General features: G+C 42.4%; 2 protein-coding genes across 3 annotated transcripts; one reads left to right on the forward strand and one right to left on the reverse strand.

Moving 5' to 3' along the window:
• Positions 1 to 603: 603 nt before the first annotated feature.
• On the reverse strand, positions 604 to 4383 carry rabac1 (Rab acceptor 1 (prenylated)). The gene is made up of 6 exons (XM_035162767.1): positions 4235 to 4383; positions 3023 to 3173; positions 2469 to 2681; positions 2101 to 2198; positions 1783 to 1884; positions 604 to 1542 (listed from the first exon to the last, which is right to left on the reverse strand). The coding sequence occupies exons 2-6, from the start codon at positions 3160 to 3162 to the stop codon at positions 1454 to 1456; spliced, it is 642 nt and encodes a 213-aa protein (XP_035018658.1). The 5' UTR covers positions 3163 to 3173; positions 4235 to 4383; the 3' UTR covers positions 604 to 1453.
• A 963-nt stretch (positions 4384 to 5346) lies between these two features.
• Positions 5347 to 17812, forward strand: dedd1 (death effector domain-containing 1). Of its 2 annotated transcripts, XM_035162718.2 has the most exons (6): positions 5347 to 5519; positions 5767 to 5962; positions 6650 to 7173; positions 7337 to 7465; positions 7839 to 7979; positions 15824 to 17812. In XM_035162718.2, the coding sequence occupies exons 3-6, from the start codon at positions 6699 to 6701 to the stop codon at positions 16228 to 16230; spliced, it is 1152 nt and encodes a 383-aa protein (XP_035018609.1). In that variant the 5' UTR covers positions 5347 to 5519; positions 5767 to 5962; positions 6650 to 6698; the 3' UTR covers positions 16231 to 17812. The 2 variants fall into 2 exon arrangements, with proteins under 2 accessions (XP_035018609.1, XP_035018607.1); XM_035162716.2 differs by having other exon boundaries at positions 5347 to 5962.
• Positions 17813 to 25187: the final 7375 nt, after the last annotated feature.

Raw genomic sequence — 25187 nt, forward strand, 5'->3', positions numbered from 1 at the left:
AAATGCAGCGTCTCCTGCTCATACATACACACACACGTGCACACCCACTTTCTGTCACTCTCGCTGACAAACACGCTCACACTCTCACCCTCTCTCTAATTTCCCCTGTGTCTCTGCAGTGAGCTCACTGCAGTGCGACTCTCCTCTCTCCCCTCTCGACACCCTCCGTATAATAGAATATCGATCGCTCGCCTTTGCCGCAGTGTGTAAGCGAGTGTGTGTCTGACTACGGCCCTCCAAGGTCATCGCCATGGCAACCTGAGCATGGGGGTGCTCTCGCTGCGCTGTCACAGACCACAGGTCACGGGGGTCACATGAAACGGGGGACAAGAGGGGGACCGTAGGGGGGGGACGAGAGGGGGTTGGTGAGCGCTGCAGTGTTGTGTACTACAGACAGAGAGAAGAGGAGCCAGGAGTATTTGAACTGTCCTACTCCACTGTGTATTCAGACCCGAGCAGAATAATGAAGAAATGTACAAAGTAAGTGCAGAGGGCCACTGAGTTCAATGCAACTCCTGCCAAACACGAGTCCACTGTAGTTTGGACTGAAGCTACCAGGATTAATAAGATGCAGAAATAACAAAAGACCTGGACACAATGAGGTACCTTTACATCAGGGGTTTATTGCACTTCCAAAATGTCATTTAAATACAAAAACACTTACATTGAAATGTAAACAAGTGAATAATTGATTTAAAAAAAGAGAAATATTTCATGTTCCAGGAATTGTTGATTTGTACGTTTGAGGAATGACCTTCAGATCTGAATGTTGTGAGCGGAGTTAGTACCAAATTAAACACCATCACTGACCTTTAAGATTTTGTCTCATTAACCTTTGTTAAGCAGCCGACACCACATTATATATTTTTTTAAATCACTTGAATAAAACATTTTGCTTTTTTGTACATGCTCATCACAAGAGACAGATTTTAAAGCTTCAAATGGCACATTGTCTTTGGAAAATGATATTTTTAGCAGAACTGTGACCATTGCATGTGAATTATCTTTACATAAGAAAAAGACCGAAACTATTTCCCATGACATCTACAGCAGAGAGTACAGCAAAGAGATAAATAAAGATATGTCTCTGTGCATAAGCAACGTTACAAGGAGCAAAAGGCTGTGCGACAAAAACCAGAGGCCTCCAAGGTTTAAACATATGCAGAGAAAGGCATAGAGTCTGCATGATACTTTTCTTAAATACCTGGCCACAATTTAATTATTAGTGCAGATTGACAGATGTGTATGAATGAGTTTGAAAAAAAAGCTATAGTCTGTAACAACTATTTCAGAGGCAAGACAGGGTGCATTCTGGATACTATGGAATATGTAAAATATAGGGAATACAGGATACACAGACCTACGAGTAGTTTTCCTTCTCGGCTTCAACAATTACAGGGTCAAAGTATAGACTGATCGTTGACCTGCTCCTCCTGAGAGTTCAGCCTGCTCCTCACACCGGTTCCATCAAGAGCTCTTCCATGTCAGATGACTCCAGCTCACGGAACGCAGCGTGAGAGCCAATCACAAACAGCGTCGCTCCTGAGAGGAGACGTGACAAATGGAAAAAGGGGAATGTGAAGGCGAAGAACAACGAGAAGGGAGGTTTTTTCCTTCAGACAGAGAGTGTTACACAGATTTTCACTGAATGCAACTGCAGAATTTATGTATTTGATAATTAATATCACACAAACACATTTGATCCCAGACAAGCTTTGCAAACATTATATTCCTTAATGTTTGGAATGAATAACAAACGACAAACGAAGCTGTTTGACTCACCCAGAATCCAAAAGACTGCGGCTCCAGCTCCAGCCAACCAGAACACAGGTAGAGACACACATCCAGCCAGACCCATCTGGTGAGGGACAGTCAGCTCTTTGCCTGGTTGATGAGATCATTTCCAGATTTAACACATGTCAAAGATTAGAAGTGGTTATCTGATGTCTCATGCAGATTTGGTAAATTGACTGAAAAAATAAAAACTATATTTAAATCTGATGGATATACAGTGTATATATTTTTTTAAAGACTGGACCGATTTTTATCAGCAGACACACACTTACACAGTGGCTGATATTTTGAGGCAGTTTAACTCACCAAGGACAACCAGTTTTGACTCCTGGGACTTGAGGTGGATTATGTAGAAGGCACCAACAAACACAGCCAAGGCAATCAGTAGCATGGGAGAGCTGATACTGGGGAGAGGAAACATAGACAGTGTGATCAGTCTTGTGTTCATTTCAGCAGTAGTTTTAGATCTTAAATGAAATTATTTGCTGATGTTTCAGTCCTGTTTCCTTTACTTTAATACACCCACTGCTAATATAGACCTATGAAAACCCTGCAAACGTTTTCAAGAAAGCTCCTGTGTGTATGTGAAGCAGAGGCTGTGTGAGTAAGAGCTTGGCAGCAGCAGGTGAAAATGTTCCCACTGACAAAACAGCACAAACTTGTTTTGGCCTCACATGCAGTAGAGGATGAGACCCATGAAGATGAAGGTGTAGTTGCTGTTGTACGTTTCCACATTTTTCACCACTCTCTGACACAACTCTCCAAAGTTGCGGGGTTTCGAAAACTTGCGTTGGTCCACGAAGCCGGCCCATGGTCGAATGGACACCCGACGCCTGTCGATCCACTCTTTAGCCGAACTGACTGAGAGGCCTTTAGGGAGCCAGAGCCTGTGAAGTGAGCCACAAATGAGTGAGGTCATAGGAAAGCATTTGGAATTTCAGAAACATACAGAGTCATGTTGCTTATTATTAATTATGTTATTAACTGGCAACTAGAAGTATCTGTAAATGCCTTTGCATGTAGTAACTGTGTATCTGTCGAAGATGGACTATTACAGCTTGTCTGCGTTGTAGATAAATAAATACCAGTGGCAGCTCCTTCAGTACATTCCCATCAGGAAGAAGGGGGAACATTTGAGCAACTTAGAATCAAAACCCTCTTGATAACAGCATTATTATTACTACTATATGATCAAATAACACTGGAAATAAAAAATATGAGCCCTTACTTTGACATTATTCCAGTTCCACCCTTGCCAGTTGGATGAGCGTCTTCGGCACCGAACAAATCTCCGTCACCGAACAGATCTCCGGCTTTGCTGCCCATGTCGACTTGACAGTTCTCCCCCTTTGGCGCTCCAGATGGCATCTACAGACTCACTGCCACAAAGCAATAATAAGTGAATAATACATCACACAAATGTACACAATTATTTATGAGCACATTGGGAGGTTAGCATTTCTCCACAGGACAAGGTTAGTATGCTGCTGATGCCAAATTAATATAACCCTGGATAGTTTGGGGAATAAACAAGGGGTTTTGAACAAATGGTTAGAGTCTAAACTTCAGACGAAGCAAAGTAAGAAATTATGAAGCATAATTCTGGTATAGTATCAAAATTCAGGTATCACACACACACACACACACACACACACACACACACACACACACACACATTGAGATAAATCAATCACAGCCTCTATTAAACACCAGATAAGGTAAAGCTTTAAAACAGTGATGGGATGCTAGCTTTGTAAATTACATTTCCTTTAAAAATGTATTTTATAATCATCGTCTGGTAAGATTTTTTAAAAAGCAATCTGAAAACCTCCCTTTAGCTGCTTGTATGCTGTGATGTTTAATAGTTGGGATAGTTCATGATAGACTAACTCATCTATCAGTTACTTGAAAACAGTATGAACACTTCATTGTGAATGTTTATGGAGCTGCTGTATAAAGTGTCAGGGAAAAGAAGCTAACTTGATAAACAAGTGTTCACCACCTTGTTCTTCACACTTGACGTCAGTGTTACTCACACAACACTAGGACACACAGTTAGCTTAGCTTTTAGCTGCAGGGCACTATTTTGAGTCGTGGAAAACCCAGGGCTGGGTCGCTGCCACATCACTGAACCAGCCGGATATTTAGGAAACTGTTGCCAACAAACGACCATTTGAAATTCACGTGTTAATCAACTCTGACAACGTTTCAGAATAACCTCAATACGTCCGGTTATATATCAGAAACCCGTGTAGCTGGGTTGATACAATAGCAACTTTGCTGCTTGTTCAAAACATTGTCGTTAGCTTCACTGCTAACGCTGTGACTCCTTCAGGCTGCGGCAGGTTTAGATGATTTTAAACCTGTGACTGGGACGAACAGGGAGGAGATGACACGTGTCTGCGAGGGTAAAACTGTTTATTTAAACACATGTACTCACAGCAGAAGTTTGATGGGATCGTGTGAAGCTCCTGTTTCTCTTCTGCTTCACGGATGTGATGTGGATGTTGTTTTACTTCCTGCTGTCTGGACGCAAAACACCGCCACCTACCGACTGCTCAGAGAACTACCGACCTCTGCTGGGCTGCTCTATCTGCTCCCAAAGCATCTTTGAGGTTAACAACATATTGTGTCATATACTCAGTTATGGAATATTACCATTACTACATTTAAAATTCTGATAAACGTGGATGTACTTCACTTTACTGTAAGTCCAAGACCATTTACAGATATATACTTGTTACTGCAGTACATCTATTTAACTACTTTAGTTACATTGCAAAGTAAACATTGCACAAGAAAACATATGAATAATTTATAAAATAAAATGTTTTTTTGTTTTCACTTCAATAACAGGTCACTTTTGTTTTTACAACTGTAACAAATTGCTGCTTTTCATTTCAAAATTGTTTATGTTTGGAACCTGAAGGGCAAAACAAGCTCCATGCCACTCAAAATGTTCTATTTATATTATTGTTATTATTGTTGTTGTTGTTGTTGTTGTTATTAATTGTAATAATGATAATGATAATGTAATGATAAAGAGCTTTATTTGTAAAGCACTTTCAAATAAACAGTTACAAGGTGCCTTGCAAGTTCAAAATTATATTGAAAGCAAACAATAGGAAACAATTCAAAGCAAATTGAAGATCACACCACTCTACAGTTATTCCCATACACTTTATCTATGGTTATTCCACACAAGCTCTTGTCTAACAGTACTTTAATAATTCAGCAACAAGTTGTGCGTCCTAATACTTTTTATATTATTTTATTTGACTGTTTCTTTTCCCACTTTCAGTTGTTAGTAAAGTCGTCAGTGTGAAGTGTTTAATGATGAGAACAAAATGTTTTCAGCCACACACTAAGACAATAGAGGAGAATCATCTGACCTGGGATCAGCTGTTTAGCTCTCGGTGTTCCAGCCTCACTCAGGGGCTCGATGGGAAAATCTGACTCTGGATCAGTGACGTCCAAACGTGACCTGACGTCATCGTGCGGGCGGAGGGCTGTGATTGGCCCGTTTCCCTCCTCGTGCTGGTGTTTGGCAGCTGTGGGAGTTTCCAGCCCAACATCAACAAACACGGAAGATGAGCCGTGAAACGCGTTTACATTTTACAATGTGACACTTTTATAGATATTACAGTTTTATCACACTTTGTTTTGGCATTAGCATCGACACAACTCCGGCTGTGTTTGTTTACCAAGCCTCGTCAGGAGCTAGCGTACGCAAACAACGTTATTAGTAGCTAGCAGGAAATGTCCCGTTAATGTCCGTAAAGACAGAATTCTGCCAATTCTGAACATTAGTTTTTTATACATATTTTAACAACATTTCAAAACTTATCGTGGTACTAGTTGTTATTTTCAGTTTGTGTATTTAGCTCGAAATCTTTATGAAGCGATGTTTTTTTTCTTGTGTGTGTTTTTTTTGGGGTCCTGAGGCGTGTTGTTGTTTTTTTTTCCTCACAGAAACGTGACTGATTACGTAACGTGTCAAAGGGGTAATTTGCTCCACCGGCTGCTGCTGAGGAACGAGCTCCAGTCCCGGTGTTTCCCCTCCAGTTCGCTTTTGGTGGATCCAGTTCCACAAAGGACGAGAAGAACACAGCTGCCTCCGATCTGCTCGGGGGGTTTGGACACAGCCTCGAACTGACGGTGACTCGAGGTAGGAGTGCTGAGCTTTGCACAAACAGGCCACCAAACACTGGGGAGAAACACGTTAGCTCCATGCTACAGCGCAGACAGCTGTTTAAGCTGTTTGGACGGGTACTTTACTATGAACGTAGCTTTTGTTCGCCTCTCGTCCAAACATCTGCTTTTAAGTCTTTGCAAAAAATATATATAGTTCACACAATTTAGTGCATGCATGGAAAACAGGGGAAACAAACAGACAACTTGGCAGGAAGTGGAAGTCCGACCTATTTTACTTGTATATGAATGCAGTGTTTATATGAAACAGCAAACCTGCCCACACTGCTGTGGAGTGCAGCGAAATACAACAATCATTTTCTCAGTATAATTTATATTAATAGCAATATGACAAAAGTTCAATATATATATTGACACCAGTGGTGGAGGAAGTACTCTGAAGAAAGAAACTGACTGAAGTATACTCAAGTAAAAGCACCTCATTAACTTTCTTAATTGAGTAAAAGTAAGCAAGTGCTTGTTTTTAAACAGACTTGAAGTATTAAAAGTAAAAATACTTGTCGTAATTCTCATAAGGCAAATCTACTGAATACTTGATCCATGTGCTGTTACCTCCAAACTGACAAGTTAGACAGTTGGACCTTTACATGTTTACCAATGACATATTTGTGTGTTGTATCTATTTATTTTCTATCCTGACCAGTCTTGGCACAGGTGGGAGGGTAGAGAGAGGCCACAGACAGACCTCCATCATGGCTGCAGTCCACCACCACCAGTACCCTTTCAGGGACTCAATGTACTGGGATGAAACAGAGTGTCTAAACTACTATGGGATGCTGTCTCTACATGAGGTTATTGAAATAGTCAGTTCTCAGCTGACAGAGACGGACATAGAAGTGCTGTCATTCCTTCTGAATGAAGCCTATTCTACACCGCACCCTCTCAATCCAGCAGGCTGGACAGTTGAGCCCCATGAGGGCGAGCCAGATGACCCGGGAGTGTCCCCGAGTCCTGAGCTGCTAAAGGCCTGGGGGCGTGTAAAGCTTCAGGCCCCCCATCATCCATTGGAGGTCTCACATAAACCCAAGAGTGGCCTTGAGCTGTTGCTAGAGCTAGAGAGGCGAGGATACCTTAGCGATGGCAACTTGGAGCCACTACTGCAACTACTAAGAGTCCTCACCCGTCATGATCTGCTGCCCTTAGTGTCCCACAAGAAAAGGAGGACAGGTGAGGATGAATCTCTGAAGTGCTTCTTAGCAGAATTTGAGATTATGTTGACTGCAACATCTGCTGCCTTCCACTATAATGACATGTTAGAGTTTTTCAATCATTGCATAATTCTTTCCTACTTCTATGCTCATGATACTTATCTATAGTTTTTGTTTTACAGTGTCTCCAGAGAGAACTAGACGGCGATATGGAACAGAGAGCAGAGAGTTGATGTGCGTCTCTGGAATGCGTCACAGCTGTAGACAGACAGAAATACCTCTTCCTTATTTCACACAGCAATTGAGAACTGGTAAGCGCACTTATTGTGTTGTGTCTTTCTGTCCAGAAGTATAGGCTGCAGTGTGAGTGCAAACATTTTTGTAATGGAGGCGGACTGTTCAAAACTACTGATTATCATTCTTTACATTGGAACATTTTTACCCTACACTTAATGCTAGTGCCACTGGCGGTTACAAAATACAATGGGCTGAGTTAGTGATCATATGTAGTTTTGGTGTCTATAGCTGATGTGAACTTTTCAACAAAGGATGTTTTGTTTAGATATCAACAGAAAGTGGGTGGAAATGAACGAAGTAAACAAAGTAAAATGTCAGCACAAACACAAAGATCTCCTTTCCACGCTCATTGTCCTAATTCAACTAATTCCATTCCTGCTCTGTCAGATAATTACCCTCCTATGCCTGGGTTACCCAATCGCAGGAGGAGGAAGAAAAGGGGAAATGGCTGGAGCCGTAAGCCAAAGAGAACAAGCAGACAGGGGCTGCCGCTGCCTCCACCACCACCGCCATTTAAAGCGTCCTGTGGTAAGAGCACTTCCTGCATTCTTAACCGGTCTTGTTAAGCTTTTCATGTCTTGCCTTCAGCACCATCACCCGCCCCCATTTTCTGTTACAGATAATTTCCCCTTTTTTATTAACTTCATAAGTTTCAATATCATATTCAATCCATTAACATCCCCTGCAGCATCAACATATTTCCTGTTATGTCTCCTACAATTCTGATGTTGTTTGTCTTCGCGGACTCTCAGCTTGAGGGAAGGCATTGCCATGATAAGTCTGAGTTTCCGCTATTTTTTTATTTTTTTTTAACGATCATCCCAAAAAATCTTGACACACAGAAACCCTGCACACTGAGTCCAGAGTCTTTTAACTCCTTTGCGTAATGGAGCAAATATTCTGTTGTGAAGAAAGAGAAGTGTGAAGAACAGGGACAAAGTTTGACATTTGTCTTACACACTTCAGAAGAGGTAAAACTGTTTAACATAAGAGCATTGACCCTAAATAGCAGCTGGCAATAGACCAGCCACACCAACACTGTTGTTACCTGACAAACAGACAGTGGAGGGAGTTAACCGGGTGTGTCAGCTGGAGAGATTTCTTGTTATTAACAGTGTTAATGTCAGTGACGCACTTGAAAATCTTGACAGCATTAGAACCCAAATGTCTTTGATGTGGTGATATTGCTTGAGTATGAAATCTGTCGGTACTACATAAGCCAGAACTGCAGTAGTTATTTGTTGAATTCATTTGTTGAAGTTTTCATGTCAGCACTTTCGGTCTGCCAACTCAACTTCTTCTTGTCTCATGGAACCAGGAAGTCAACCCTTTTTAACTGCAGATCCTGACTTTACATCTCAAACACATACAAATCTAAAGGACTCTATTCGATTTACTGCTTCAGCAAAGAAAATTTTCACAACAATTGATTCAACCGTTTGATGCAGACATAAAATGTGAAATATAAATTTCCTTGCAATTCCCTTTCATTTGACAGGCATCTTCTTTTTCACTGTCATGCTCTTTGTGTTTAGATTTTCAATATCTCCTTAACTGTAACATCAACAGCGGGGACATTTTGCCTGTTTCTCCATCTGGTCCCTCTTTGCATTCTCATGCCCCTCATTTCACCTTCTCTCTAACCCATCAAGCTATGTTCTGCTGCTGCTGTTCAGAGCATGGACTGGTAGGTTGTCTGTAAGAAGTTGCTCTGCTTTAAAGTCAAGCTTGATACAAAGTTGTCACAAGAGCCAACTACTGAACCTCGCACATCTTCCTGAAAAACTACTTTATGCATTTGTTCAAAACGATCAAACTGGAAAGCTGCACTTTATGATCAATTATCAATGTCCTGTTTCACGTGTCAACTATTGCCTGCCCTAATCGGCCAATGGTAGTTTCTCGCAGCAAATATAAGCTTCAATTCAAATACCACTAACACCAGTTGCTCTTTGTGTGAAGTTTGCTCAAGTCATTCATGTCAACGTTATCAATTGTTTTTTTTTTAACGTCCTTCGTTGGCTTTTGGTCAGAAATACTTATCATAACGAAGACCTCGTGATTCTAAATTATTTTTTTTTAAAAAAAGAAGAAAATCATCTAACAATGCAGACAGCCGCTCTTAGTTATTCAGGATGAGTGATGTACTTGTGACTATAAACATGTTGCTGTCTTGACTCCACCAGGTTGACTCAGGATTGTGACTCAGATCCAGTAACCTAAGACACAATGGATCATGGAGACAGAGGAACAAAACAGTCTGTCACCCCCCTCTGTCCATACATACCGCAGTGTGCGCGATCAACTCAGTCATGCGCTCTCTCACAAGTCTGGGCCCATGCCTAAGGTAAAAGAGGCTCTCCCCTTGTTACAACTGGGGTTGATGCTGCCATTTTGCTCTGTATTAGATGCTTGTGTATCATAATGTAGCTGCCCCCTGTCTCTAATGTTATAGTGTTGCACACGGATGTGGATGAGAAAAGTGTTTCACAGAACTGACAGAGTCCTCAGCAGTAAGCCACAAATATTTCCAAGAAGTCTTTAGCTTATGTAAAAAGAAAAAATGCAAGAAAACTAAAATCTCTCATCGTTAATTTAACCCCACCAAAACTAAACTACTGGGGATATACGTCACAAAAGTCTTTTACAAATTCCTTTACTTTCTCTGTGGAGAAAAACCTTGAGAAACCTGACACGTGTTCACAAATATGGCCAATGACCAAAAGTCCAGCAGTTGCATATTTGTAATCCTGTAAACCTCGTCTCTCATATGATAGTTAAATAGAAAATACTTTATCTTACATGAGTCGGATGATGCACAAATATTTCCAGTGTACTATTCTCCTTTTTGAATATTGCATGATGTCAAAAGCTGTGTAGAACAGAGCTGAGTACAAATTTGTTTACTAGCTGCGACGTGGTCTGCTCACATTAGAGGGTGGAGTTAATAAGTCGACACCAGATGAAGTCAATTTAAGCTTTGACTGAGCCCAACGTTGCAACAGAACAAGTCAGGTTTGACTGCAGTCAATTGCTTTTGTTTAGTTTTGGGTTATCTGAGACGTATTATACATTTTCAGTTTTTCTCTTTCCTCCATTATGTTATTTGGTTTGTAAGACAAAAGTCTGTGGTAAAGGGAGCTCCTTTCCCCCACAGAAAATACCATCATCCTCTTCAGTAGTCTGGCTGATACCCAATATTTGCTTACTGCACGCCTCCCGGTTAGTCTGGTGCATCTAACAAAGCCAGGTAAAGTGAGAGTGGAGGCAAACATTTACATGTGGTGAAAGCAGTTGACCAAACACAACAGAATGGGCCACAATCAGAGCAGACTGGGATTTAACAATAGGGGGCCTTAAAGAGACCGGAGCTAAAACCAAGTGTTAAAGACAGCGGTGGAAAAGAGGAGCTGCAGCCCAAATTAAAACGATGAACCTGAAATGAGCAAACTATGTTATCTTAAGACAAAATATAAGATATGTTGGACATGTTTGTGAAAGTGTCAGTTATCACTGCATGCAGAAAACCATGGGATCATGGGATTTTCATAAAAGTGGGTGTAAATATCTGTGTGGAGATTTAATCAACTGAAATCCTAATGGCTAATTAAAACTACATTCGAGCCTCAACTTAATAACAATAATAATTTGGTCCTTTCTGAAGAACTAGTCCAGTATTTCATCTTAGAGAATCTAAAAGGGCTGCCAATAGACAGCTGCTTAAAAAAAAGCCCATGTAACCTTTACTCAGGCAGTTCTGAGAAAAATAACCCCACAGTGCTTTGCTGAAGGAAGCTCCTGCTGTATCTTATCTCTGTGCCCGGTGTGAGTCCTGAGTGTGTGTTTGTCAAGAGGGAGCAGAGATAGATGGGGCGGTTCAGTCCGATGCTGGCCTCCAACATTTAAACAGACTTCAAATACTTGTCAGGATTCATCTCTCAGATCATTTTCAGTGAAGTGTCTCAATCAGATTCTGACAACGGTACAAATGCTCATAAGGTGTTTTTTAACTTCAGCTCAGTCGTAGTTTTGTGCGATCCAAATGGGATGCTTGTGAGGCCCTTACTTGGTTTAATGCACATCAAAGATTAATGCTACTGTCAGACCTTAAATAATGGATTGGTGAGTGTAACAGGATTGGTCAAGGTAAGAGTAGTCCCAAGCATCCCACTTAGACACTGCTGTTATATTGTAGAGCTATAGCAAAGGGATTTTCTGAGCTGATGAACTTGTCAGTATCAACTATTGCCCCGACTCAAACCTCATTACAACTAAGAGAAGTGAGTGCTGCTGTTCCATGCCTGCTTGATGTTGAAAAAACAACCCAGTCGACAGATATCCAACCCACTTGTGCTTGTCTCTTTCTCTTTCTCTCTTTCTCTCCTTTCTGTGTTCGCAGTTCTAAACAGACCAACCTGTGTGTCAGGAAAACAGTATCCTTACACACAAGGCGAGGGAGAGAACGAACACTAAATGCTCAAGCTACGCAAAAATGGTACAGAGGGTGAATTTTGTCTATGGGGAAAAGAGAGTTCTGTCCGCCTGTCTCTCGATACTCCCCTAACACTCCACTCTCTCGGTCAGTCGTTCAGCAGAAAAACGGATCGATAAAGAGTTGAAGCTCTCCGTTCCAAGTGACTCCTCGTAAATGGGTACTTAAACTTTTTTTTTTATTTTGGTGGGGTGAGATGGAGGAAGCCAAACGGGCTTGGTGTTTAAAGTGAGAAAATGAAAGCTGTGCTTCCTAATGTCCTGTCTAAGTGGATCTCTCTGTGTCTGATGAAGCGTGAAGTGCTCTGTAACCCTAACAAAATGACTATCACTGTGTTCCTGTGGTTTTGAATGGTCTTCTTCTCACTACCACTATCTCTACCTCCATCCTGCTCAGTATGAAATGGGAAGGCAGACACGGAGACCATCCATAAATGCATTAATTGCATGAAGGGCAGGTGTTTATCTTAGCCACAGCCCTCACACAGTGTAATGATTCAAAAGGTCGAAATGTTAACTGCCCTTCCCTTCATATTTCTCTGCGTCCATACTGAATTTAGTAAAGGGTATAAAAGTAAGGTGATTGCCAATATTCTGTATCTAGATAAATACTCGATTTGACATTCTGAACAAATGCATCCTGATTTTAACAATATGCCTGCAGGAACCATATATAGTAAAGACATGTTTTTAATCCCCTCTCCTTATACATTTTAGTTTTATTCTTTTAGAACATTGAATCCCTGTGCGACGGTTGTTTGACACAGACAAACCTTTAATTACTTGTTCCAAGTGACAACAAACCTGTTCAAAGTTTAGGACATTGTGTTGAGCACTTACGTGTGAGCCACAGTTCTTTTGCAGACTGCAGCAGGTTTTCCTCAAGGATTTCTCTGTATTTTGCTGCATTCAATTTAGCCTCTACCTTCTCAAGCAATGGAAGTGCCTGCTGTAGAGATGCATCCACAGCATGATGCAGCCACCGCTGCACCTCATAATGGGAATAGTGTGTTTCCAGGAGTGAGCTCTGATTTGATTATTCCAACCATAGGTCCTGTTCATACCTGGCATTGACATGCCTTTTAGAAGTATATCAGTTCACACCTGACATTAGTTGCCACATGCATTGTAAGTGACCACTTGTGATCAGATATCATTTTCCTGCTCCTCCCTGCTGGAAATGAATACGTACATTTCTATTTGCAAGGACCAAGTACATTGGTATTTATAATCAGCAGCAGGCTGCAATGCACTTCCTGTGCCTAGTCTGCTGGATATTAAAATAAGAGGAAATTCCTTGGTGTGTTCCCAGCAAAAAAATTGGCCAAGATATCTGATTTTTTTCGTAATATCTCTGGACTATTTGAAATTTTCAGATGTCCTGGCCAGCTCATACGATTTGTGAACCAATTGAGCGCTTACTTCCGCTCATGCAGAGGACATCAGTTGAGAAGCTTGTGTCTCAGTTTGGCCCCAGGACACATTCACGTCTCGTCTAAAAGAATGTGGCCATATGCGTCCCAGACGACTTCTGACCAATCTGATGTCATGGCCTCAAAGCGTCCTTGGTGCATTCACACCTGTACTTAGAGCTGTCCGCTTGTGATTGGATCAGCTAAGAAGGATGTAAGCGCCAGTTATGAACAGGGCCACTGAGGACAAAGTTCTCAATTTCAATTTTGTTATGCCATAAAACTTCTTTCTACTTCATTTCAAAGAACATTTATCACCAATAACTAATACTTTTTTTATGCATGATTCTCTGTGTGTCGGCAGTGCACTGTAGATCAATGTTGTAAAACAATGAAACTTGAAAAAAGGGGGATGAATAATTGGTGTAGGTTCTTAAAGTCCTAAAGACAATCATGATCTGTGTTATGAGGAGACAACCAAATGTATCAAATCTCTGTTATTGTCAATGGACTGAACTTAAGAAACATTATTTCAGTCAAAGGTCATATATTTTAAGCATTGTAATAGAAATATGAATATAATTTATTTTTATTAAATCACTACAATGTCTTATAAAGGTCTGTAAAATGTCATTCTTTCACGCTGAAGAAAAATATTTTGCCTTATAATAGAAACTGATGTGTAAATTGAATGATCTCCTGCTAGTGGGTTTTCAAATGAATGTTGTTTCCAATCCTGCATATTATTTTACATTTGTCAAACCTTATTGATTAAGTGTCCCTTTTGATCCAGTCCTCTGTTTTCATAGTAATCTAAATACAACCTTGTGAAGCACAAATGCAAATAATGGTGTTTGGTTACCGCTCGCCTACAAATGTTAAGAGATGCAAAATCAATGCCTTAATTCAACATTTGCATTTCTAATGTTGGCATTTCCCAAACTTAAACCCTCTTGTGTCCCGTGCCATTTCCCAAAGCCCCAGACGAAACATGAATGAAGAATAGGAAGACTCGGCTCATGAGTTGATGTATAGCTAATGTGTTGTGTCAGGTTGAGAAGTGTTTATATCTCGTCCTTGGTATTAAGCTCCTTCAGTACCATGAGTAAATCTCTGGTCATTGTCTGCCCATCAGATCCATGAATGAGCTTTACACACATGCCTCTGGGTCTGATTGAAAACATATTCTGTTATGTTTGTGTTTGTGTTTATTTTAACATTTAAAGGCGTTTTTAGTAATTTACCGACACACATTTAATGTTTCCTTACTAAGATTTGACCCAAGCCCCTTCTCAAACGGTTGAAGGAGAGCAGTAAAGAGTTTTGACTCTGGGTTTTTTCACACTGGGGAGATGCAACTATGGCTTTAAAACTGCTCGGAATAAGGTTTCTGCACAGCTCCGCAATGAAACCTTGATGAGAATGTTCCTAGAGAAATGGGTGTCATTGGTAGTAAAGACTGTTGACCTCTACTGAAGGGGTTCGAGCGAGAGAGATGGATTTTTGTTGCAGCAAAAGTCGTCAGCAGCTGGTTTCCACTCGAAGTTCCGGAATAATGACATGGGGGACGGTCTCAGCAGTGCTCTTGCTCAGCACAGTATGTATCCTCTGATCTTTCTCGCTGTGCTGTTGCATGACCACCAATCCTGTTAATGCGGAACTGCGGGAGTTATCAGTTGTCAGCATTAAACATGTTGATCAGAATGAATCTGCAGTGTTTTAACACTGGGCTGGAACAAGAAGCCACGCCAGGGCTTGACGCTGCGAAGTTTGCTTTTCCTTAACTTCCACCTGACATTTGCCGAAGGTTTCAAGTTGATTTGAATTGATTCATCATATGAACTGTACCACCATGATTTATGCAAACCCCAGAAGGTCAAAATTCAGTCCCATCAGTTTCTTCTGATCGCTGCCAGCTCTCTAGTTTACAGCTAACATTACTACTTAAATTGCCTCAGAAGAAAAATAACTACTGGTTCAGTTGCAGAGTGTGGACACAGAGTAACACGGGATTTGCTCTTTTGATGAGCCTTTATCAAAAGAAAACCGCAAATGTTCTGCTGCACAATTTTCAGTCCCGTCTTAATGAGCCTATTGGGTCACAGTTTCCTTTTTGGAACTCCATGCTCTCAAACAACTAGTTCAACCTCTGAATTTAATGCCCCATGTTGATAAAGTGAACTAACTGTCCTCTTATGATTTTGTCTTGTTCCTGTTTCTCTACCCTTTGGTTTTGACTTCCTGACCCCTCCCCCTCGGTTTCTGTGGGCCTATCCAATTTGACTTCCACCACCCACTTCTTTTCACTTTTTCAATGACCCTTTTCCTCATCTTCCTCTCTTCCCCCTTTACCCACTGTATGTCTCCCTGGCCCTCATTATTCACGATCTCCCCTCTACTTTTCCTACCATTATTTCACCCCTCACCCCTTTTTCCACCACTACTTGCTCCTCCCTCCTCCATTATCAGATGTCCGCCTGCGTGTCCGGGCCGAGTATCTGGAGCATGAGTCTGCACTCCGTGGCAACGTCTCCTCGGACAAGCGGCAGCCGCTAGAGCGGCAGTTCGAGTTGTTCAGCCAAGCCAGTTCACTGCTGCGCGCCAGAGACCTGGGTTCCATCGTCTGCGACATCAAGTTCACAGAGCTGGACAATCTGGAGGCCTTCTGGGGGGACTACCTGAGTGGAGCTCTGCTGGAGGCCCTGAAGGGAGTCTTCATCACAGACTCACTGAGGATGGCAGCAGGCACAGAGGGTGTGCGCCTGCTGATCAGTGTGGACCAGGATGACTATGAGGAAGGCCGCAAGCTGCTGAGATCCAAGAGAGAGCAGTCTCCATGTACTGGGGGGCGCGCAGAGTCTCTTTGGTCTGTGTAGGATGATAAGACTCACATTAGATTTAAAGAATTGAATTGTACGTAATGCTATATACAGTTTACTTACAGGCAAATTTGGAAGCATTTACATAGCCTCCTTTTGTACGTGCGATCCATCTAGTAACCACTAGATGGCGGCATGTACCATTAGTTTGTGTTCATCTCAGGCCCTGCATTTTCAAAATGGTCAGTTTGTACTGAAATCATTTCTGTTATTTGTGACAGGAAAGTGAATCATAATGGATCAATGTGCTTTTCCTTTGGATTCACGCACAGGTGCTACTTTGTAGGACCAGGAAGATGCAGGATTTATCAACAGTTTTCCTCTTTGTCTCAGAAGTGGTAAGCCCCACCTCACATAATAAATGTCGAGACACCAGGGCTGCCGCGAAATATAGAAAATATTAAATTGTGTTGATACATTCTTATGCTAATGGTCCAGGTTGAGACCACACGCATACACAAGCCGTCTTAATGGACCACAATAATACAAACCATTGAGTGCTTATTGCTAATTTTGTCCTAATGAATGCTTGGCCAGTAGGGGATCCAACTTCCAAAATGGCTGGAGAAAATGTTGAAAATGTATACCTAAAAAAAAGAATGCCCTAAAATGAAAAATAATAATTTGGTACCTAAATTAATAAAAACAAAAAATGTAACCGACACTAATACTAATCCAATCAAAACTAATTCAAAAAAACTAAGTAACCTGCCAGGAAAAGTTTCTGATCTTTGAAAAAATGTGTGAGATTTTGAGCCCAAATGGAAAAGTGGGCTGCTCTCAGTATAAATTGACCTGTGGTCTAACTTCAGTGAGCCTAGTCCGCACATAAACACCTTGATAACAAACACGAGGATTCTCAGCGCTGTGTACCACGATAACCCAACTTGTGATTGCCGTGGTCAGTGGATACGGCAGTTGCCAGTAGATGACAGCAGTGATTAGGGCTAGGTCTCAGCAGACCATGGAGGATTCATCATCACAAGCTTGTCAACAGCAACTCGGATAATGCAATGGTGGCTTGTGTCCAGGCTTCCAGCGAGGCCCCAGCAAGTGCTTCTCTCAGCAAGTAAAGCACAGGACAGTGCGTCGGTCAATAGAAGTGATGTTGGGGAGATCAAAATCAAAAGTGCACATCCCAGCTCCACTCAGCCCTGCTATGTTGGCCCAGTAGAGTGGCTCACGGACAGCTGTCTATTCAGCCTGCTGGAACTAATGCCTGGACTTCACTCATAGAAGACGATCAATAAGGCCCCTCACTCTTAAGTCCCTTCATACAGGCACGACTTAAGCAGACAGACTTGCTACTGTCTGAAGTGGAGAGTCCTTCTGGACCAGCCAGAGGGAGGGACAGTAGGACAATGGACATATTTCCATGTTTACTTTTGTGTACAAAGGTCTTTTTGGTACATCAGTTTGTTAATGTTTGTTTGTATTATTAATACGGGGGGGGGTATTTAAATACTGGAAAATATTTGTTAAACAAAAATATGCTTTTGGTATAAAAGTTCTTTTTTGTGGAAATCTTTGTATGTTAGAAATTATTTCTGGTCAAAAAATAAAGAGTTGATGGCCTAAAGCTACTGTTGGTATTGATTTTGATTTTTTTTTTACAACAACATATATAGGTTGAACATAGTAGAAACACATCTGTGAGTGTGACTGGTTGTTCGTCTTTATTTGTCAGCCTTGCCATAAGCAGGGAGCAGCCCGCCTCTCACCCAATATCAGCTGGGATTGGCTTCAGCCCCCCAGCAGCCCTTTGAAGAATAACCAGTAGAGATAATGGCTAGATGGATCTAAAGCTTCATTATATTGTAGCACTGAATGTGTATAACTGTATTCCCCCCCTTTTTGGCTAACTAGCAGCACTTGTCATATTCTGAAATCCCTGAGCCTCACTGTCTGTGTCTTTGTTATTTTGAACAGTTTTCTAAATTGATATTTCTGCCAGCCCTCCAGCCTCTGTAAGTGTATTAGCAGGAACGTGCCCTCTCTCTGCCCCCGAACCATTTGAAGAGTTCCATCGAATGCAGGTCACCCTGGATCAGATCCTTAATTATTTCTCTTTGCTCTAAGCTGTCGGCAAGATGACGGGGTAATGAGTGCTTCAAACATCTTATTAAACTACCTGCCCTTGTGCTATTTTTTTTCCTTCCTTGTGCCGTTCACTTGCTTGAAGGTCTAATTGCAGGGAATGTAATGACACGGCGCTGCTGGTTTCCATGTCGAGTTGCGTGATGTAAAACCATCACCAGCAAATTCACCATTTATTCAGTTGGAAAACGTAAAAAACATTAGCACAGTATATTAATCCTATAATTATTTGTTTTTAAATCTTGCATGAACAGACAATTAGTTATGTTTATGACACGTACATGACACAAACTGCCAATCAACTAAATAACCACCATATTTCTGTTCCTCCGAACTGATGATAGATCCATTACACACCAAAAATGTATTATTGGTGTGAGTCATTAAAGACATTTTCATAGCAGCCTACTAGCTCTAAATGTTAAAATGCTTCCACTTATTTTCAAATACTTTCATATCCTTTTTCTATATATGACACATGATACTTTTAGAATGTGAGCTTCTCTCAGCTTTTAAAAAAAATATATATATTTTTCCTCTCTGCATGGATTCTCATTAATTTGGTGAATAGAGGCTTTTAATTCCTTACTTGTGCCAACTTGTTTAGAGGATTATGAGTCAATACTTAGATGATTCAAGAAGCCTGTATGTAATTGATTTCACTGTTGCATTAAGAAATGTTGATGCGTTATGCACTAGTGCTGCGTCCTTATGGTAGTCAGTGAGGTCTTTGACTGATCAGTGCTGCCTCCTTGGACATAATTAAGTCCTCTGATGTAGACCATCACAGTTCTGGAGCACATGAATAAATAATGTAAATGTCGGCTAAAGGGCAGGTTGAAAAGCCGCCTCATTTCACTTTTGATTCTAAGTAATTACTCTGCAATGGCACTGTGATGGGTTTTAGGCAAATATGGTTCAAGGTTAGGTCATTCAGTTGTATTGATACATAATTTGGAGATGTTATATAAGTACTCTCGTCCTTTACATGGCTAGATCACCTATAATTTGTATTTAGCCGATTCACTTCCTTCCTTAACACTGCCTTGTTTGTTTCCTGTGTTGAGGAGGTCAGAAACACTGACTGAGTTCTAAATTACATTTTTGATTGTCACTAAGATATGATAGACACTCAACCCCACATGGAAATGAACTGCATAGTTCTGATTCATAAGTTAATTTTAAATGTTTGTGGTTTATTGCATTTATTTTATTTAATTCACACAAACATTCACCAATGCTGTGCAACGAAACTAAGTTAATTGTAATTTTTATTCGCATTTCATGGCCCATTCTTGTTGGTAAAGTTCTGCTGCCTGATCACAACGATCACATTTTTTATATTTAGCACACGGTTGTTTCTTTCTCACACGCTGGGTTATAAACACCATCATTATTCACCAAGTTAGAAATGTTCTGACCACAACAGCCCTTTTAAAAATGCTGGCAAGTGTCTGTACAAAGTTTTATCATTGACTTGGGAGCTGGGGACTAGTGGAAAACGTGATAGGGCCAATTCTCCCCTATTCAGAGTATGTCTTGTTTGATGGCTGGTTAAACTGCCCCAGGTCTGCCTTGGGGAAAACTGAGATTTTTGAAAGCCCAGTTCTCACCACACCCAGCCTTGAAGCAAGACCAGTGATGTGATGCCCATTGGGAGAACTGGCCATTCTTTCAGAGAAGTCTGCTAAACTATAGAGGTCCAACTCAAAAAGATGCCGCCTTGTTCCTCCTCCGTACAATTGCTCCCTCTAGGATGGCATCACCACGAGAGATTTGTTTGTCAAAGAAATCTCGGCGCAGATCTGGAGCTCTCAGGAAAATTTTGTTCACAAATATCCAAGGACAAGACCCAGGCAGAGCGAAGATAGCGAGTCCAGCCCTTCTTTTCCGTCAGGCAGCCATCTACCAGACAAGTCAGGGTTTGTGATGTCACAAACCTAAGGAACCAATCCTGTCAACCTTTGGGTGGGGCTCAGTAGCAGGAAAAGGCTCCTCAACCTGAGCTGTGGGGGTGGGGAGACAGAGAGCATCATTCAGCTAAAGTAAGGACCGAAATAAGGAAGGAAGGTTTTGAGTTACTTTAAGCTATTTTAAGGCGAGGGGAATTTTTTTCGTGATACACTTTTGAATAAGTAATTTTCAGGAACATAAAAAAAAGAGCTTTAGGGAAGGACTTAAAATATGACAGATTGTGTCATATTACCCAGCATTCCATAAGCTTCGGCTACTAGCATCTCTGGGTAATGAAAAAAACATGACCCAGCTTCAGAGCTACTGGTACACAAAGACACGCTAGCTGATAACACATATTTCTGGTCTTCGCTAAGCTAAGGTACTGTAAGTTAACTGGCTGCTTGTGCTAACATCATGATTTGCAGACACAAGATATTACTTTAAACTTACTATATGTCAGTTTTCTCTGTGATTGATGTGGTTTCTTGAGCAGAAGTGGTGTTTTGAGTCCGAGGACAGGATTTGAGTCTGCCAGTCGTAGCAGACCCCAGGAAGCTGCCGTCTCCCCAGGCTGAACCGCATCACCACAGCCACAATCCGCACTCGTCCGCAGCCTCAACACAGCGACAGCTTTCAGCCAATAGGCTCCGTTGGTGCCGCACTGATCTACATCCAAGTCAAGTATTCCACAGACGGGGTCAGAGGTCACGTTGCTATGGTGATGGAGCATGGGCCAGGACCAAGGGGAAGCCAAAGAAAAAGGTAAACAATGGTGAAGTTGATATTGAATTCTTTTTTTTTAATGAATCAATCAGTTTCCACATGTGTTTTCACTTTCTATTACCTTCACCAGGGAATTAACCTGGAGTAAAAATATATCACGCGAACCTTATTTTTAAACACGATTGTACGCTGTGAACATGTGGCACGGTAAACGTACGGTTTATTGCCTCAAACACTTCATAGAGACATCAGAGGTGGATCTGTGCTCCATGGTGCAAATCGTATTGTGGTGGAAAAGCTAATGCAATGCCGGGCTGTGTGGAAGGACGCTGGTCATCATCCTCCCGAAGACTATTCCACTGTCCGCAGGTGTTCTTCACACCTCCTTGATTGGATGGAGACTCGAGTCATCTTGCGGTAGCTCAGGCTTAAATCAGTCTCCTATCAAAACGTGTCATCTAAAGCTGATAGACAGTATAGCCCTCTGCCGGTCCACTGGGGCTGCCGTTATTGTATGTATACCCTGCAGCATATGGTACAGCTCTCTGATGGGGGGGAAATTCTACGGCTTTTATTGAGGAGAGAAAATTAGATTAGATGATCTTCTCCAAAGCCGTCTTGGCTCCTTGGCCTTCCTTGGTTTATCTGTGCACGGTGTGGGGTCGTAAAGCTAGTCGCCAGCCACAGCAAGTCCAAGATTTTCAAAATGACAACATATGAGCACATTTCTTTAAATGCACACATCGGAGACGGACTTTGTCTGTGCAGTTGCTTTATTTAAAATTAAGCAAATTTTCTAGAACAGGAAACGTCAACAAAAAAATGTTGACCTTTCCTGTTCTGTTGTTCTAGAAACTTTGCTTGATTAAGTGAAGTCACTCTTAAATTACAACATGCAGATCAACCCGGGATCAAGTCCAAAATTTAATAATCATAATTTTAGTCCTTAAAAAGTCTTAAATATGTTAAAAGTATTATGTACTAGGTCTTACGTTAAATTATGCCTCAATTACGCAGACATTAATTTAATGCACTTTTTTCAAGATAATAGTTTTGGCGGCCTGCATTTTTTTTTTTATATCTATATGTCGTAGTTTCTTCTCAATAATACAAATATTTGTACGCTGTATAAAACTACAAGACCAGCATGCTGATAGCTGATAGCTGATCCCAGTCAGAATTCATTCACTCGGCTTGGCTGTGGGAAGGAGCCCCTCTCCGTCTGTAGTTTGTGAGATAACGTCGCCTTTCTGCTAAGCTACTTTACCGTATATTCTATTATGACTAAGTCTGAGTAATTCTGGGACTCTGATATTTCTTCATATCTGTTGTACTTGACAAAGGTCTTAAATTTCATTTATCATGGGCTTAAAAGGTCTTAATGATTGAGCTTGTTGAGAGAGTCCCTGTGTCAGCTCCTCTGTGATTACAATGAACTGCAGGTTTCTTGGCTCATGCCGAGCAGGGAGCACTGTGTTTTCTGTGGCCTGCAGGTGGCAGCACGTCGATGAATTTAAAGGAGGCCTCATATTCAAAACAGCACACAGAGCTGCTGCTGAATATTCACTGAGTCATGTCAGCATCAGCTGTTATGTCACAAGTTACAGCACACACACAGAAACACAGACTGGGTTGAAATGTAAACTGAACTTCAGGGTTTGCTCCTGTACTTAACGGCTTTGTTATGCAGACGACTCAGTGTCTGTGTCACGCTGGGCCCTTTAAACACCCTGCACCTGCAAAGTAAATCAGCACCACAAACATCCCTGGTATCTGTAAGGGACACACAAGGAGTTTTTGTGCAGTGATATTTAACCCTGGAAATGCTTGTGTTGCTAATTACCCTCCCGTGTGTCACAAGCCTCTCCTCGCACGCTTTTCAAATGACTGTTCCTCCCTCCTTCCCTCTCTCATGCACGCGCCTCTTTCTCCTCCTCAGCAGCAGCAGCAGCACCACCACAGCCACCGGGTCACCATGGAAACCACTGAGAGACACACGTCGAGGGTGAGGGATGGAGAGAGGAAGAGGGACAAGGAGGGACAGAGAGAGAGAGAGAGAGAGAGAGAGAGAGAGAGAGAGAGAGAGAGAGAGAGAGAGAGAGATGGGGGACATGAAAGGTTAGGGTGTAACCATATGCCCCCAAACACCCCCCATCCCACCTCTAAACCCCCACTCCTCAGTTTAATGCTGAGCCCCGGACCCACATCACCCCCCCACCACCCTCAAATACAGACACACACAAGCACTGCCCCCACAACCCCCCCTTACATGCACCTCTGCCTCCCCCGTACCCTCTCCCCCCATCTTTTTGCTCTCCATCCCTCTCTTGTCCAGACAGGCTGCTCGCATGGCGGGGATGGAGACGTTCACCGATGGAAGCACTGGTAAATTTTCACATGCACAAAACAGACAAAAAGACACAAAAAAACCACAGGAAGACGATCTTAGGGGGCGGGTTGGGGTGTATGTGTGTGTGTGTGGGGTGGGGGGTGTATCTCTGATATGCATCCTGCAGACTGAACTCCTTTTCCTCCATGTGTCTTTTCACCTTTCCTCTCCGCTCAGCTGTAACACACACTCCCCATCTCTCCCCTCTGTTTTTTCCTTCCTCAAATCACAATCTCTCTGTGTGTTTCTGTGTCAATTCAGAAAAAAAAGGGTTGTGTAGTCCACTCGCAGGGGGGGGAGCAGGACTTTCCTCCCGGCAGCGTCCTGGGGAAAGGCGCTGCAGAGAGGGGAGAGTGCTGGAGAAATATCGGTCCTAATGATTTTGTGTGTGCGTGTGTGTGTGTGTGTGTGTGTGTGTGTGTGCGGGGCTGGGCTTTTTTTTTATTGATTAGAGAGAAATTAATTCACTGGGGCAACCCTCGTGTTCTCCCTCTCACTCCCTCTCTCCCGTGCCACTCTCTCTTTACCCCTCTTTCCTCATCCTCCCTTGCTCCTTTGCTCCGCGGACGAATAGCGTTGTGTCTCCTCGCCTGCTCTGCATGTTGTATTATCGCGGGAATATTTGATTTGCAATGTGCTGCGCTGTGAACATGCATTTTCTCTCTTCGCCCCCGTGACGCTTCCTCTCCTCACCTGCATGTCGTGCACATTGCTCTGCATCACATCAACCTGTGCTTGTTGTCGTTGTTGCTTGGATGCGGGGGGCTCTTTCTTGTTCGCTGCTGACATTTGAATTCATGCACATCTGGCCGCGTGGAGCTTTGACTTCTGCAGGGAGGAGTGATGCTGAAGCAAGAGACAACGATTTACACTGTTTAGACTCTATTGTGCTGTTGACTCGCGTTCAGGCTTTATCCTCTTTGTTGCTTGATGCCTTATTGTGAGAGGCCACGCTGGCTGATTTAAGCGCTATTACGCACAGGTGGGTGCATGTTCACGTGCACGGCGGTGTGTTCCCGTACGCAGCCCGTGTCTTAATTAGTGAATGCTTGTTTCCTGTGTGTGGTTTACGGCCAAAGTCCACCAGCGATCAGAGGTTTTTAATCAATGTTGTCGTCGTTCGCTCGTCGGCATCCAGATGCCCGCAGATAGCACAATAACACCTCAGCTCGGCGAGGGCTGATCGGCCGCAGAAGGGAAATCGATGGACAGACTGAGTTAATTATAGGAAAATCAATTAAAAGGAGGGGGATCCATGGGCTTTATAAGGCCGAGCAGCGAGCTCGCACCGGCAGAGGAGAGGAGGAGAGCGGCCGGTGGAGCTGGAGCTCTCCCGGCCGAGGCTCGCCTCTCCGCCGCTGCGCTGCACGTTACCCGATCACCGACCTGCTCCTGTTCGCCTAAAACACTGGGACTAAACGTGATGTAAAGTCCTCGCATCATATCGCAACCACTATCATCTTCTGTGACTTAATATCTGCGGTTGCATTTGCTCTCAGTTTGCGTACAATCCTGCACTGACACACACACACACACCCACCCACACACACACACCCACACACACCTCTGTGGATGTATTTGATACCATAAATGATCTTTGCTATGGTTTGGTTCAAACGTGACTTCCACTTCCGTCCACCTCTGCTTGACCTTTGCTCACAGTTAAAATCATTAAACTGATGCACAAGGTCACGTTTAGACTCATCAGTGACTCATCTGACATTAACACGTGGAGTCTCGCTCATCAACACTAAATATTCATGAAGGACATATTGGCTAAATTATCTGT

The sequence above is a fragment of the Hippoglossus stenolepis genome, chromosome 8, assembly GCF_022539355.2.
Source record: "Hippoglossus stenolepis isolate QCI-W04-F060 chromosome 8, HSTE1.2, whole genome shotgun sequence".
In the NCBI taxonomy this organism is placed as follows: Eukaryota; Metazoa; Chordata; class Actinopteri; order Pleuronectiformes; family Pleuronectidae; genus Hippoglossus; species Hippoglossus stenolepis.